At 42.0% G+C, this 14,287-nt stretch overlaps 1 protein-coding gene across 4 annotated transcripts in view; it reads right to left on the bottom strand.

The window, feature by feature from the left end:
• TMEM260 (transmembrane protein 260) overlaps nt 1-14,287 on the bottom strand; it is a 52,153-nt gene that overhangs the window by 22,349 nt on the left and 15,517 nt on the right. For 2 of the 4 annotated variants that reach the window (XM_083378185.1, XM_083378186.1), the window contains exons 4-5: nt 3,068-3,245; nt 1,878-1,991 (exon numbers count right to left, since the gene is read on the bottom strand). In XM_083378185.1, coding sequence (XP_083234311.1) covers nt 1,878-1,991; nt 3,068-3,245 — 292 coding nt within the window. Of the gene's footprint in view, nt 1-1,877; nt 1,992-3,067; nt 3,246-4,848; nt 4,998-14,287 lie in introns of those variants that run through there. The other 2 variants (XM_083378187.1, XM_083378188.1) reach the window with 2 other exon arrangements.

Here is a 14,287-nt window from a genome sequence, read left to right on the forward strand (position 1 = left end):
TATAACATCTCAACATTCACAAATATACATTTCTGACATTCAAAAACATAACAAAAACAAATCAGTGACCAATATAGCCACCTTTCTTTGCAAGGACACTCAAAAGCCTGCCATCCATGGATTCTGTCAGTGTTTTGATCTGTTCACCATCAACATTGCGTGCAGCAGCAACCACAGCCTCCCAGACACTGTTCAGAGAGGTGTACTGTTTTCCCTCCTTGTAAATCTCACATTTGATGATGGACCACAGGTTCTCAATGGGGTTCAGATCAGGTGAACAAGGAGGCCATGTCATTAGATTTCCTTCTTTTATACCCTTTCTTGCCAGCCACGCTGTGGAGTACTTGGACGCGTGTGATGGAGCATTGTCCTGCATGAAAATCATGTTTTTCTTGAAGGATGCAGACTTCTTCCTGTACCACTGCTTGAAGAAGGTGTCTTCCAGAAACTGGCAGTAGGACTGGGAGTTGAGCTTGACTCCATCCTCAACCCGAAAAGGCCCCACAAGCTCATCTTTGATGATACCAGCCCAAACCAGTACTCCACCTCCACCTTGCTGGCGTCTGAGTCGGACTGGAGCTCTCTGCCCTTTACCAATCCAGCCACGGGCCCATCCATCTGGCCCATCAAGACTCACTCTCATTTCATCAGTCCATAAAACCTTAGAAAAATCAGTCTTGAGATATTTCTTGGCCCAGTCTTGACGTTTCAGCTTGTGTGTCTTGTTCAGTGGTGGTCGTCTTTCAGCCTTTCTTACCTTGGCCATGTCTCTGAGTATTGCACACCTTGTGCTTTTGGGCACTCCAGTGATGTTGCAGCTCTGAAATATGGCCAAACTGGTGGCAAGTGGCATCTTGGCAGCTGCACGCTTGACTTTTCTCAGTTCATGGGCAGTTATTTTGCGCCTTGGTTTCTCCACACGCTTCTTGCGACCCTGTTGACTATTTTGAATGAAACGCTTGATTGTTCGATGATCACGCTTCAGAAGCTTTGCAATTTTAAGAGTGCTGCATCCCTCTGCAAGATATCTCACTATTTTTGACTTTTCTGAGCCTGTCAAGTCCTTCTTTTGACCCATTTTGCCAAAGGAAAGGAAGTTGCCTAATAATTATGCACACCTGATACAGGGTGTTGATGTCATTAGACCACACCCCTTCTCATTACAGAGATGCACATCACCTAATATGCTTAATTGGTAGTAGGCTTTCGAGCCTATACAGCTTGGAGTAAGACAACATGCATAAAGAGGATGATGTGGTCAAAATACTCATTTGCCTAATAATTCTGCACTCCCTGTAGTTCTCACTTAATGACTGCCCTGTTTAGCAACCATTTGCAGTTACAATAGTGCTGAGATTGTATCCTTATGACTGGTCTGCATTTATGATTATTGCAGCATCCTACAGTGTCATAATTGAGCTTTGGGCACTTCATGGGTGCTTATGATCATCACATGATCACCGTAAGTGAGCTTCACAGCCAGCTTCCAACAAGCAGAACCAATGGAGCTTTATGCAAATTTATGCAGCTTTATGCAAATGTATGCAGTAAATTTGCATAAAGGATGTCTTGTCTAACAACCCTATCACTTAGCGATGGGGTTGCCAGTCTCAATTTTGGTTGTTAAGCGAGGAGTACTTGTATTCTTAAAATTCCAACTCTGCCCTTTAACTCAAAAAGACAGGACACCCTTGCAGTTATTTTTCTCATCCTCTACATGTGAAACAGACAGATGCAGACTTTTTATTAATTCTGTATCCTCCTCTGTTTATTATTATTGCTGCTTGTTGTTATTTGGAAGTGCCCATTGTTCATCGAGTGGGCCAGATTGTGGGAAGGAACTGTCCGAGCATGTTTCTAGACTTGCAAATACTCACACATTCCCTGAACAAGCGAGAGGAAACCCACAAAACAATGCAAAGCACGTAGATCACAATGGTGTGTTGGTTGCACATGCTTAGTCCACAAGAGAAGGCACCCACTTTACAGATCTGCAAAAAAAGGAGGGAAAACATAAATTCTACTCATGGATTTAAATTGGTTTTTCAAATTGTTTTTGTTCTTACAGTAACTCTGGGGCATGGAGCGGTTTGTTCTCACTGCAGCATTTGCAGGGGTGTTCAAGGTTGAGATGCATATCCCAAAGGGTGGAGCTTGCAGCATAATGGCCCAATACTGTGTTTGTCCCTTGGACAAAAAGGCAGCCAGAGCGGTGGAGGATGCCCACATCTGATCATATGGCTCCCTATTTAACAATCCTGGAAGCCAAAAGTTGACCATGGCTGGTCTTATAAAAGACACAACAGTAAGAACTCGATTGGGATTATGAGAAAATCCCAACTCTTACGCAAACACGATGCATCAGCAGTGGGTACGATCTTGTTGCTTTCTTAGCTTGGAAGAGAAGAGTGCAAAACTATGCCACAAATTTGAGACAATCATGACTGAAGAGCTGCAAGGTTGCAAAAATAGCTTGTTCTGGAGCCATGTACTGTCATGTGTTGCCTATTTTGTCCTAGGTGAACATTCTTTCCCCACCCCCAAGCTGGGCTCCCTTCTGCATATCAGAAAAGAAAGAAAGAAAGAAAGAAAGAAAGAAAGAAAGAAAGAAAGAAAGAAAGAAAGAAAGAAAGAAAGAAAGAAAGAAAGAAAGAAAGAAAGAAAGAAAGAAAGAATACATTAAGAAAGACTTCAGGAAGTACAGCTGTAGCAAAGAGAGAGTTCCTAATTACACCCAGGCTCAACTTGAAAAATTACTTTGGCTCACACCAGTGGCAGGACCATACACTCGCTTTTCATACAAAGAGGCCCACATACCTCCGTTTAACAAGATCAGTGAAGGGAAAGGACTTTAGACCAAGATCTTGAACTGTTGCTGCTGCCATTAAAAGCTACAACTTGTCCAATTCCCAGTCAGTATCTGGCAAGTTACAACCCCAATATATTCAGAGAATCCAAGCATGAGGAACAATTGGCTTAAGCCACCCTATGTAGTTTGGTCCTAGTTCCCAGAGGCTTAAGGGGAAGGGAAACCATTCCTGAAGCCTTTTGATCCTAAGTAGGCTACCTTTGATCTCTCTTTTGCAGTTGTTGCTTCCTCGAATTGCACAGAAAGCGCCATCAGCAGCCCCACAAACAGATTGTTTAAGCTGAAAACCTCTGCTGTGATAGACCATTGCCACGTTAGACGGGAAAACGAAAACATCCCCACAGCAAAGACTCCTGCCGCCTGCGAGCCAGAAAGCCTGCAAACATAGATAACAAGAAAATGCATCTTTTCCTCCATTATTACTAGTCCCCACTCATCAGAATTAAATACAAACAAACAGATGCCACCTTCATGGTGCTTCTCCTGCTATCACCCCAAAACCCATACTATAGCGTCATGAAAAAATATCTTTCTTTTGGCAGGATCCCACCAAAGCCTAGCCTGTTGGCATATTTTTAACACTTGAATTTTAAATTATTAACTAATTAGGTTGTTATTACAGAAGAACAGCATCCCAAGATGCTGATAAATCAGAACTACAGAAGCTTCACACAAGCTAGAACTACAAAATACTATGAGACAAGGTGCACCGTAAGGCAATTTGGTGCACATGCCTTTGTTAGCTTCTATCTAGATCAGTGTTTCTCAACCTCAGGACCTGTTATGTGGACTTCAAGCATGCTGGATAACTATTCTGGGAGTTGAAGCCCACACATCTTAAAGCTGCTAAAGTTCAGAAACACTAATCTGGAGAGTCTCCACAAGCGCAGACCGAGTCAGCTCTGCACTTTCTGGAAACTGAACAAGGCTTGTCCTTGAACAGGGGAATTGCCTGGGACCCCCAGAGCTGCTGATTGCCCTGGAAAATTGAAAAGAATCCCCTGGATATAAGCAAGGGCAAAACACATCCATGTTGTCAAGAAGTGATCGAAGTGATAATGTGGGAGTAAAAACCAATCCCTAGGAGGAGAGAAAGGGACGCGGTGGCTCAGTGGGTTAGGACGCTGAGCCTGTCGATCAGAAGGTCGGCAGTTTGGCGGGTCGAATCCCGAGTGCCGCGTAACAGAGTGAGCGCCTGTTACTCATCCCAGCTTCTGCCAACCTAGCAGTTCGAAAGCACGTAAAAATGCAAGTAGAAAAATAGGGACCACTACGGTGGGAAGGTAACAGCGCTCCGTGCGCCTTTGGCGTCTAGTCATGCCGGCCACATGACCACGGAGACGTCCTCGGACAAGCGCTGGCTCTTCGGCTTTGAAACGGAGATGAGCACTGGCCCCTAGAGTTGGAAACGACTAGCATGCATGTGCGGGGGAACCTTTACCTTTACCTTTAGGAGGAGAGACTGAAATGGCAAGGGAGGGTTTAGCTGAGAGAAATGACGTTTAGAAAGAAATGTAATATGTTCCTCAAGGAGGACATCACAAGGAGAAGGTCAGGACCTCTTCTTTCATATTTCAGAGTGCTGGATATGGAATAACAGATTTAAGTCATAGGGAGTGGGATCAATTACCTCGATACGTGTTTCTCAACCTCAGCAACTTTAAGGTGTGTGGACTTCAACTGGCTGAGGAATTGTGGGAGCTGAAGTATACACAGTTGCTGAGGTAGAGAAACATTGACCTAGAGTGATTGATGGTGGCTCTCACTCATTGGATATGTCCAAGCATATTGCCATTGTCTTGAATTGCTCTAACTTGGATTTTTGCTTTGAGCAGAGGTTGGATTCAATGGTCACTACCAATCTGATGAGCCCATGAAATGCCTTTATGTAAGAACCAAACAACATAATGTGCCTAGATACTGTGAACTACAACTTGTACAAGTATTATAAACAGTATTTTTATTTAGTATGTACTTACCTCTAAGCCAGGGTTCCCCAACCCCTGAGCTGCGACCCTTTCGGAACTAGGTCACAGAAGTGATGGGTGAGCAGCGTGAGAGGTGGGCACGTGTGCCTACTGCTCGAGCAAATGGAGTTGCGTGCAGACAATCACTCAGCCACTGGTTGCGCATAATCAGTGGCTACTTGATGGCATTTACAGCTTTGGAAACACAGGCAGCATATTGTGAATACCACTCACTAAAGACTGTTTGTATTTATGAGCTTCCTAAATGCATCTGGTTGGCTGCTCTTAATGACAGGATCTGGACTAGATGTTCTGTTGGCCAACCCTCATAACTAAGACTGCAAAGCTCAAATGGTCACACTGTTTCATTTTCCAAAAAAGCTGAAGAGGAGAGAAGAGGATCACCTCTCCTAGATCTGATCCAAAAAAAGCCTTTTCGGGTTGAAAGTTTGGTATAAGCCAAATTTACTCAGGAAGCAACAAACATGAAATGTATTATTGCCATATATTTCTTCTTGTAAGGGTTTCTGGATGGCCCATATAGGAAATCTTGAAAGGAAGCTTAATAGAGCAGAAGCCTCACCAGTCTCAAGCTATTAAAAGTATTTAAAATGTATTTATTCTGAATCCAAATAGCTCAGGGCAAACTTTCCTTAGGGAAACAATAATCTTCTATTTCACAAGTAGAGAACAAATGGGGAGAACTAGAAGTCTTAATGCAGGAAGATGAATATGATTTAGTGGGCAATGGTGAAACATAAGAGAGAGGAAACTCATAAATGGTATGCAAGGATTGAAGAGTACAATTTATTTGAAAGGAACAGGCCACACACAAAGAGAGAATATCACATTTGAAGGAGGTGTACCCATGCCCTGAGATCCAGAAATCTGAGCATGAATGACCAATCAGGAATATTTGGGAAGAACGTAATGGAAGGGAACAACAAATGTGTTACTATGAGGTTGTATTATAGACAACTGAAACAGGTAGAGTATCTGGATAATATTCTTCGGAATATTAGTAATGGAAATTTTAACTACACAGACATGGGATGGATGACTGTCATGGCCAAGACCACAAAGCTCCAAAAATGGTCTTATTGTTTTATTTTCCAAAAAGCTGAAAAAGAGATAAGAGGATCATCATTCCTAGATCTGATCTCAACCAATGGAGAAGAGCTAGCTGAAAACCAGAGAAGTACTAATTGGGATCTTCTGAACAGATATTCTCAATTTTTAAATGAAGTATAACTGAGCCTCATTCCAGTGGGGGAAAAAAGGTGGGAGAGGGGCAGCTTAGAAAATCATTGTGAATCCATAGGGAACTTTCACCTCCGCTAAGAGTTAAAAAGGACAGAAATAGAACATGATAAAATCTGTACAATCACTAAGAAGGAATACTAGCAAAGAGCACATGGTTACAGAAAGAAAGCTAATAAGATTAAAAGGGGTCTTATGTTTCCAAGAGAAGGTAAAAACAATACAAGGGGGTCTTTGGTTTCATCAGCAGAAAAACGTCAAAGGAAGGGTTTTAAGTCTCCCGCTGGGAGAAAATGGGAGAATAAGTAAAGGCAAAAAGACAAACCCTCTCAATTCCTATATTACTTCAATCTAACTCACAAAGTGGTAATGTGTTCAAATGAACCAAGCAGAAAAACTGACAACAGGAGAAAGACATGTAGAGAGATAGCTGAGGAATTCTTAACTAAGTTCAGTCTTCCAGAGCAGACCAGTTACATTTAAGGGCCTTGAAAGAACTTGCAGAAGGGCTCGCAACTTGGGAGTCCTCCTAGATTCACAGCTTTCTTTAGAAGACCATATAGCAAATGTGACTAGGGGGGCCTTCGCCCAGGTTCGCCTGGTGCGCCAGTTGCGGCCCTATCTAGACCGGGAGGCCTTGCGCACAGTCACTCATGCGCTCGTGACCTCTCGTTTGGACTACTGCAACGCTCTCTACATGGGGCTGCCCTTGAGGACCACTCGGAGGCTCCAACTGGTACAGAATGCAGCCGCGAGAGTTGTGTTGGGAGTTTCCCGATACTCCCATGTTACACCCTTGCTCCGCGAGCTGCATTGGCTCCCAGTTGTCTTCTGTGTGAGATTCAAGGTGCTGGTAATGACCTACAAAGCCCTTCATGGCATGGGTCCGGAATACCTCAGGGAGCACCTGCGGCCGGCATCAACTTCCCTCCGCCCAGTGCGCTCCCACAGAGAGGGCCTCCTCAGGGTGCCACCGGTCAAAGAATGTCGACTGGTGGCCCCCAGGGGGAGGGCGTTCTCTGTGGGCGCACCGGATTTATGGAACCATCTTCCAGTTGAGCTCCGGATGGCACCCGACCTTCGCTCCTTGCGGCGCGATCTAAAGACCTAACTGTTTGAACAAGCCGGCCTGGCCTGATGGGTGATGGGCTTGGGTTTTACTGTTTTTTATGTATTTTAACTTATTGTTATAGCTTTTGGGCATCTTGTTTAATCTCTTTTAATTTTTGTATTCTTGTCTTTTGACATGTATTGCCCTGTTCACCGACCTGAGTCCTTCGGGAGAAGGGCGGTATAGAAATAAAATAATAATAATAATAATAATAATTATTATTATTATTATTATTATTATTATTATTATTATTATTATTATTATTATTATTATTATTTATCTGCTCAGAAATCTTCCTGGGTTGGATTTACTTAGACCTGTTCCTTAGGTTAGTCCTGAGTTATCAGCACAGCCCTACCGACCTAAGTCAAAGGGGAGTAATAGTCAGAAACAGATCTAACCATATGTAAATGACAAGATTACGGTATTTTGCCAATAGTTGTAGTCTGCTGAGGATTTAGCTTATTTTTGCTTCATGAAAAGAAAAACTACCTGCACTAATTCATGGGTGATTGTCAGATTTCAAATCTCCGAAATGGTAGTGCTCAACTTACAACCAATCTTTTAGTGACTGATTGAAGTTACAACAGCACTGAAAAGAGTGACTTATTACCAGTGCTTTTTTTGTAAAAAAAAAAAAAAAAAAGGTGTCAGAACAGCTCCGGCTCCAGTTGAAAGCCCTTTATGGAACAGGGGGCGGAAGGGGGGGGGGTTGTGTAAGGAGAAGAAACTGCTTTAGGGAGCTTCTGAGTCGCAGATCATGTGAGCAGCGTCAGCTGACGGACGCCATTACTGCAGCTTTTGAGAGGGCGCTTGATGACACAGAGGCTTCCTCCGGAGCCAGAGTGACCAAGGCAGCAGCGGCACTGCTGCTTTGGCAGCATGCCTGGTCCCTCTAAGAGATTCGCTCCAGGAGTCAGTCCTGGACCCTGGTGGCCAACACAGGGGTGAGGACAGGCAGTGAGGGGAGCCTCATGAAACAAGGCAGAGAAGAAGGTTTGCTTTCAGGGCTGTGGAAGTGTTTCCGGGTCGACTTTTGATACCCCCGATTTCCCCAGGCAGCTTCCTTTCACCAAGCCAGAGCTTTACTGTACTCGCACTGGCAGCTTAGAAGGAACCGGTTCTTCCATTCCAAAAAAGGGTGCTGGAACGCCGTTCTGTGCATTCTATGACAAAAAAAAGCACTGCTTATTACTATTTTTTACAGTTATGACTGTGGCAGCGTCTCTATGGTCAGGTGATCAAAATTTGGATGCTTGGCAACTGACTCGAATTTATGACATTTACAGGGTCCTGGGGTCATGTGATCACCTTCTGCAACCTTCAGACATAATGTAACAACTGTGGCAAGAAAGGTCATAAAATGAGGCAAAACTCACAACTGTCTTGCTTAGCAACATAAGTCGAGGACTAGCTGTATATTTATATCTCTCTGACATTATACAGCCTTTTGTTGCAGTTCCTACTCCTGACCTTCCCAAAGCTCTGTGTAACATTCTAGCCCCTTTCTTTCAAGTCTGGGAAAATGTCCTGGTAAAGCTAAACGGAAACTCCAACCTGGTTTACAAAGTTTGGTTTTAGCCTTCTGCATTTTTTTGTCTTGCTACAGCTCTCTTGGTATCATCCAACCAGGTGCTGCAAATTCAAAGTCCAGCAATGCTTTGGGGAAAATTCAGTACACTTGGAATGTTCCATTATGGGACATTCCTGAGAAGTATATGTAAAGTAAGGGCACCATCAGAAGAGACACTGCAGTGAAATCCACTATTTCCTGGGCAGAAGGGATGAAAACGGTGACATCGGATGGGGGAGTTCCTAGACCTCTACAGGTGGCAGTCATCTCCCAAGACAGCCCAGGAGGTGTTATGACCCAGTCCATCATTCTGAGAGGCACGTTCTCATATGCATTTGAAATGCAGGCTTTTTTTCTGGCACACTTTAAGCAGAGCTTGGGTGCCAGTCACAGAAGAGGAAGGTGAAGGCGGGGAGGGAGGAAGAGAGGAGAAGGGGATGAACTTGGCAGGAAACAGATTTAGCAATTTAAATGTTTTATAAGTGGGGGTGGGGTTTTTTCCCCGATAATTGAGGAAACTTTTCATAATCTGACATTTGTTAAAAAAAAAACCAGCAACTTATTAGAAATTATGCAGCAGAGTAGCTGTGGAAATATGAGCTCGCTTCACAATTATGAAGTGGAGCTCGGAAGCCCTGGCCTATTGTGAGAAGTGGCATAAACCCCACAGAGGGCCTATCAGCTCCCTGGCAGGCAGGGGACTGCTCCATTGAAAGCTAGAGATACAAGCTTCAGGGCAAAAACCTGGCAGCTCCCTCCTGACCCCACAATCCCCTACTGCTGACAGATCCAAGCTCCATAGCAAATTAGACCTTCTCACATTACAATTGCAGAAGACAGATTCCATTAGCGGTATCTGAAATTGAGTGGAGAGCAGCTCCGTTATCAGACCTGACTCATAAGCGGTGCTATTAATCAGAGCTATGATAGCATTTATATATTTCAAGCTATCTGCCGCGGCTGTGATATTCTGCTACAAAGGGTTGATGGGACTTAGGGAAGGGAACAATGGAGCTTTCTGGGAAAAGCAGAGTAAATCAAGAAAGTCTATGACTTCCACACATTCTGAAGGGATTGTGGTTTACATAAATTTTCTCCCAATTGGAGACTGAGCTCTTCCTCATCTTACACATGGGATTTAGTTGTCACTCAATGGGAACAGCTGTGAAAAGGTGAAGCAGCCCACCGTTCAGAATACTGCCTCCGCTTTTAAAGCAATTAACCCATGAACAGGAGGATACCTGGTGATATCAAGAGGATTAGACTAGGCAGTGCTTTATTAACATTTCCTTGAACTAATTCTAACTCTGACTAGCTGTCATGAAAAGGCCCTTCAGTCTTTCTTCTTTAATTTTATTTTAAGGAGAGAAAGGGAATAAGTTCCCCCCCCCTTTCCTTCCCCTCCACTTGCCCACTTTCAAAATGAGGCTCATATCCTCAAACCTAAATTGTGTCTGTTTTTTAAGTAAATGCAAATTAAGATGGGTGGGGGTAAGATTTACTTAATGTACCTATTAAGTCTAATTCAATGCAAATTTGTTGCAAAATCTCTCTCTCTCTCTCTCTCTCTCTGTGTGTGTGTGTGTGTGAGTGAGAGAGAGAGAGAGAGAGAGAGAGAGAGAGAGAGATCAATTAGCCAGAAGGTCATGGTAGATAGTCACCTAAAAGAGAAATTAATACAAGAGCTTTTTATAGTCTTTTATTCCACATCCTTGCTTTGTTAAACTTAAGAATGTACTTTCCATTTAAATATTAGCTTCTTTGGGAATTTTTAACAGCACTTGAAATACTCCAGAAAGAGACCTTTATCTAGAATAATCTCTGAAAAAATATTTCCAAATAAACCTTTGGAAGATGCTACAATTTTTTTCAGATACATCATTTTTAACTTTCTGCTTCTGATGGTATGGGATAATGGCCACAAATGCAATGTTTGAAAGGAATAAATTCTTTGCTTATGAGTAAAGATTTCATCTTCTCCTTACAGATGGTCCTTGTTTAGCAACTACCTCATTTAATGACCATTTGCAGTTACAACAATGACAAAAAAAGTAACTTTGTGTTCAGGCCTCACATTTACAACCTTCACAGGTCTGTAAAGCAAAGGAAAGTTGAAGTAAGAACAGAAGCAAACTTGTGGCTTCTCTTAGCAATTGGTCACTTACCAACCAAGTTGCAGCCCCTAACATGTTTGCTAAAGGAAGACAATTGTATTGGTAAATAGAAGTACAAACTCACACACCTGGGACAGTTGAACACCTGACCAATCACTTTGCCTCACAGTAAGCAGATAAAGAACAGAAGGAAATTGGGAGACACATGGCACAGAGGCCTCATCCAGCCCACTGACTAACAAACCCTCTGCCAAGCAGTAAGAAAAGAAGACCACAGACCTGTAGACAGAAATGCTAATGGTAGAAGAAAGCCAAGTGTACTGTAAAGCCTCACCTGAAATTTCCTAAGGTTAAAAAATAATCTGCGCCCAGTGCTCTTCAATATCTTCATTAACGATTTGGATGAGGGGATAGATGGGGAACTCATCAAATTTGCAGACGACACCAAGCTGGCAGGAATAGCCAATACTCCAGAAGATAGGCTTAAAATACAGGAGGATCTGGACAGACTCGAACACTGGGCACTATCTAACAAAATGAAATTCAATGGTGAAAAAAGTAAGGTTCTACATTTAGGCAGGAAAAATCAAATGCATAGGTATAGTATAGGTGGTACCTTGCTCGATAGTAGTAACTGTGAGAGGGATCTCGGAGTCCTAGTAGACAATCACTTCAATATGAGCCAGCAGTGTGCTGCAGCTGCCAAAAAAGCCAACACAGTGCTAGGCTGCATTAACAGGGATAGAATCAAGATCACGTGAAGTGTTAATACCACTTTACAATGCCTTGGTAAGGCCACACTTGGAATACTGCATCCAGTTTTGGTCACCACGATGTAAAAAAGATGTCGAGACTCTAGAAAGGGTACAGAGAAGAGCAACAAAGATGATTAGGGGGCTGGAGGCTAAAACATATAGGGAACGGTTGCTGGAATTGGGTATGTGTAGTTTAACGAAGAGAAGAGTGAGGGGGGACATGATAGCAGTGTTCCAATATCTAAGGGGCTGCCACAAAGAAGAGGGAGTCAAGCTATTCTCCAAAGCACCTGAAAGCAGGACAAGAAGCAACGGATGGAAACTAGTCAAGGAGAGAAGCAACCTAGAACTAAGGAGAAACTTCCTGACAGTTAGAACAATTAACCAGTGGAACAACCTGCCTCCAGAGGTGGTGAATGCTCCAACACTGGAGGTTTTTAAGAAGAGACTGGACAGCCATTTGCCTGAAATGGTATAAGGTTTCCTGCCTGAGCAGGGGGTTGGACTAGATGACCTCCAAGGTCCCTTCCAACTTATTATTATTATTGTTATTGTTAACCTAGATCTGACTCAGGAGAAAATTCCTAACACTGAGAACAATTAACCAGTGGAACAAATTGCCTTTGGAGGTTGTGGGTGTCCTATCACTGGAGAGTTTTAAGAAGAGACTGGACAGCCATTTATCAGAAATAGCATAGGTCTCCTACAAGAGAAGGGAGTTGGACCAGATGATCTCCAAGGTCCCTTCCAATTCTGTTATTGTTACAGAAAAGAATAAATTGTAACTTCATCCTAGTAGATTTGAAATCTTCGTGCCAAATAATTAACCAAGGATGTAACAACAGGGTTCAAACAATATGCTCAGATATGATTTCTTAACAATATCTCATTGATTGTACATGCCAATGGCTGGGTTTATACAACTCAGTGAATTACAAATGTCCAAAACCTATTTTGGCTTAGAGTGATGTGAATGCACCCAACGAGAAGCAAACTTTCATTTAATAAGTGAACACAATGCAAAGCCAATGCTTAAAAGTCACACTGAATTATAATGTGCTTTTGTTCTGCCTTAACTTTAAACTTTAACGATTAGAGTTTCTCCATTCTTCTTCATTCACATACATGCACACAATAGAATGCTTATGATTCCTTTTGCTTCAAACTTCGGCTATGTGTGTGAACAGGCAAAAGAATCAATTCTGCCCCTGTAAATCCTTGCTATTATACAAAGCAAATTTCATTTTCAGTCTTCAGCCTTCCACTCCTTTTGCAAGAAATAGAAAACAAAAAATTAAAACAAAAGCCAGACAAGCTTTCTTAAAATTGTTTTTCCATCTGTTTATATTAGCACACAACTGCATTTTTCCCCCAATATAATTTCATAACAGAGTTTGAGTTACAGCAAAAAGTTACATATACTTCCAATTTATGCTTATATCCTTCCTTTCATGCTGTTAAGCAAACATGAAAATGTTCTGATGGTCTAATATCTGTTATGCAATTCCAAATGTACATGGAATGAATGAAAATGCTATTTCTCAGCATCCCTGGAAAATGCTAAATATACCGCTATAAGTGCAAATCCTTAACAAGAGATTTATTAAACAATGACAACTTAATTCTGAAAAATGCTGGCAAGACTTTTTTTTTTGCTATTTGAGTTATAATGTCTATTTCTCATCTGCTAAAAGTGATAACACAAATTAGCAGCCACATCCTCCCCATCTAAGAGGAAGCAATCAAAACGTCTCTTACATAAAAACATAACATTTTTTTGTCAGCAAAATAAGACTTGCAGATTTCATTAACACTCCATCGCTTTGTCAAAACTTCTAAAACCACAACACACAAAACAATGTTTAAATTTTATTTCCTGCTTTGTCACAAAGAAAAAAATAATCAGCGCATCTACTTAACTCAGTGCCCTATAAACCGTGATTTTACAAGCAACCAATTTTTAGGGAAGCAAAGGACAGAAGAGAAGAAGTATTTGGTTTTAAAACATAGCAATAGAGAACATTCTACCATAGCCGAAATTAAAATATTAAACTTTAAAGGGGAGGATTGCAAGTATCTTTTGAAAATCATCAATTTCAGATAAATATAGAAGGAAATTGGGAGGCTTCAAAAACCACAAATATCAAATAGGAGGGGAGGAGAAAAAAAAGCTTTGCTACCTGGCAGAATTGAAATTCTGATTAGAAGAACAAAGTGTCAGAATTCACTTAACACTAATCCACGTGTAGAACAATGTCGTCCTAAGCAGGAATGAATTAAACGACAAGAGTGTTGCCCAATTAAACGTTAAAATGAAACTATCGTGCTCTGCAAACAACATGAAACTTAAGAGATGTCTCCAGATGCCAATAAAAGGAACAAATTCTATTACAAGAACTGATTTACATAGCGTATAAATGAAGAAAACGTGTACGTCGGGAGGGGTGGTTTGTTTAAGAAACAAAACTCACAACAATCACAACTGTAATTGTTCACTGTACTCCACTGTTGGCGCAGAAAACCCATGAGGCCGGTGTTATGTACAAAGAAGAAAAGGTTTTTACAAGGTTAAGTTCAGGTCACCCGACAAATGAAATTGTAACAACCCAAAGTGACACTGTATAATGTCTTCTTGCAC

Source organism: Vipera ursinii (genome assembly GCF_947247035.1).
Source record: "Vipera ursinii genome assembly, chromosome: 1".
In the NCBI taxonomy this organism is placed as follows: Eukaryota; Metazoa; Chordata; class Lepidosauria; order Squamata; family Viperidae; genus Vipera; species Vipera ursinii.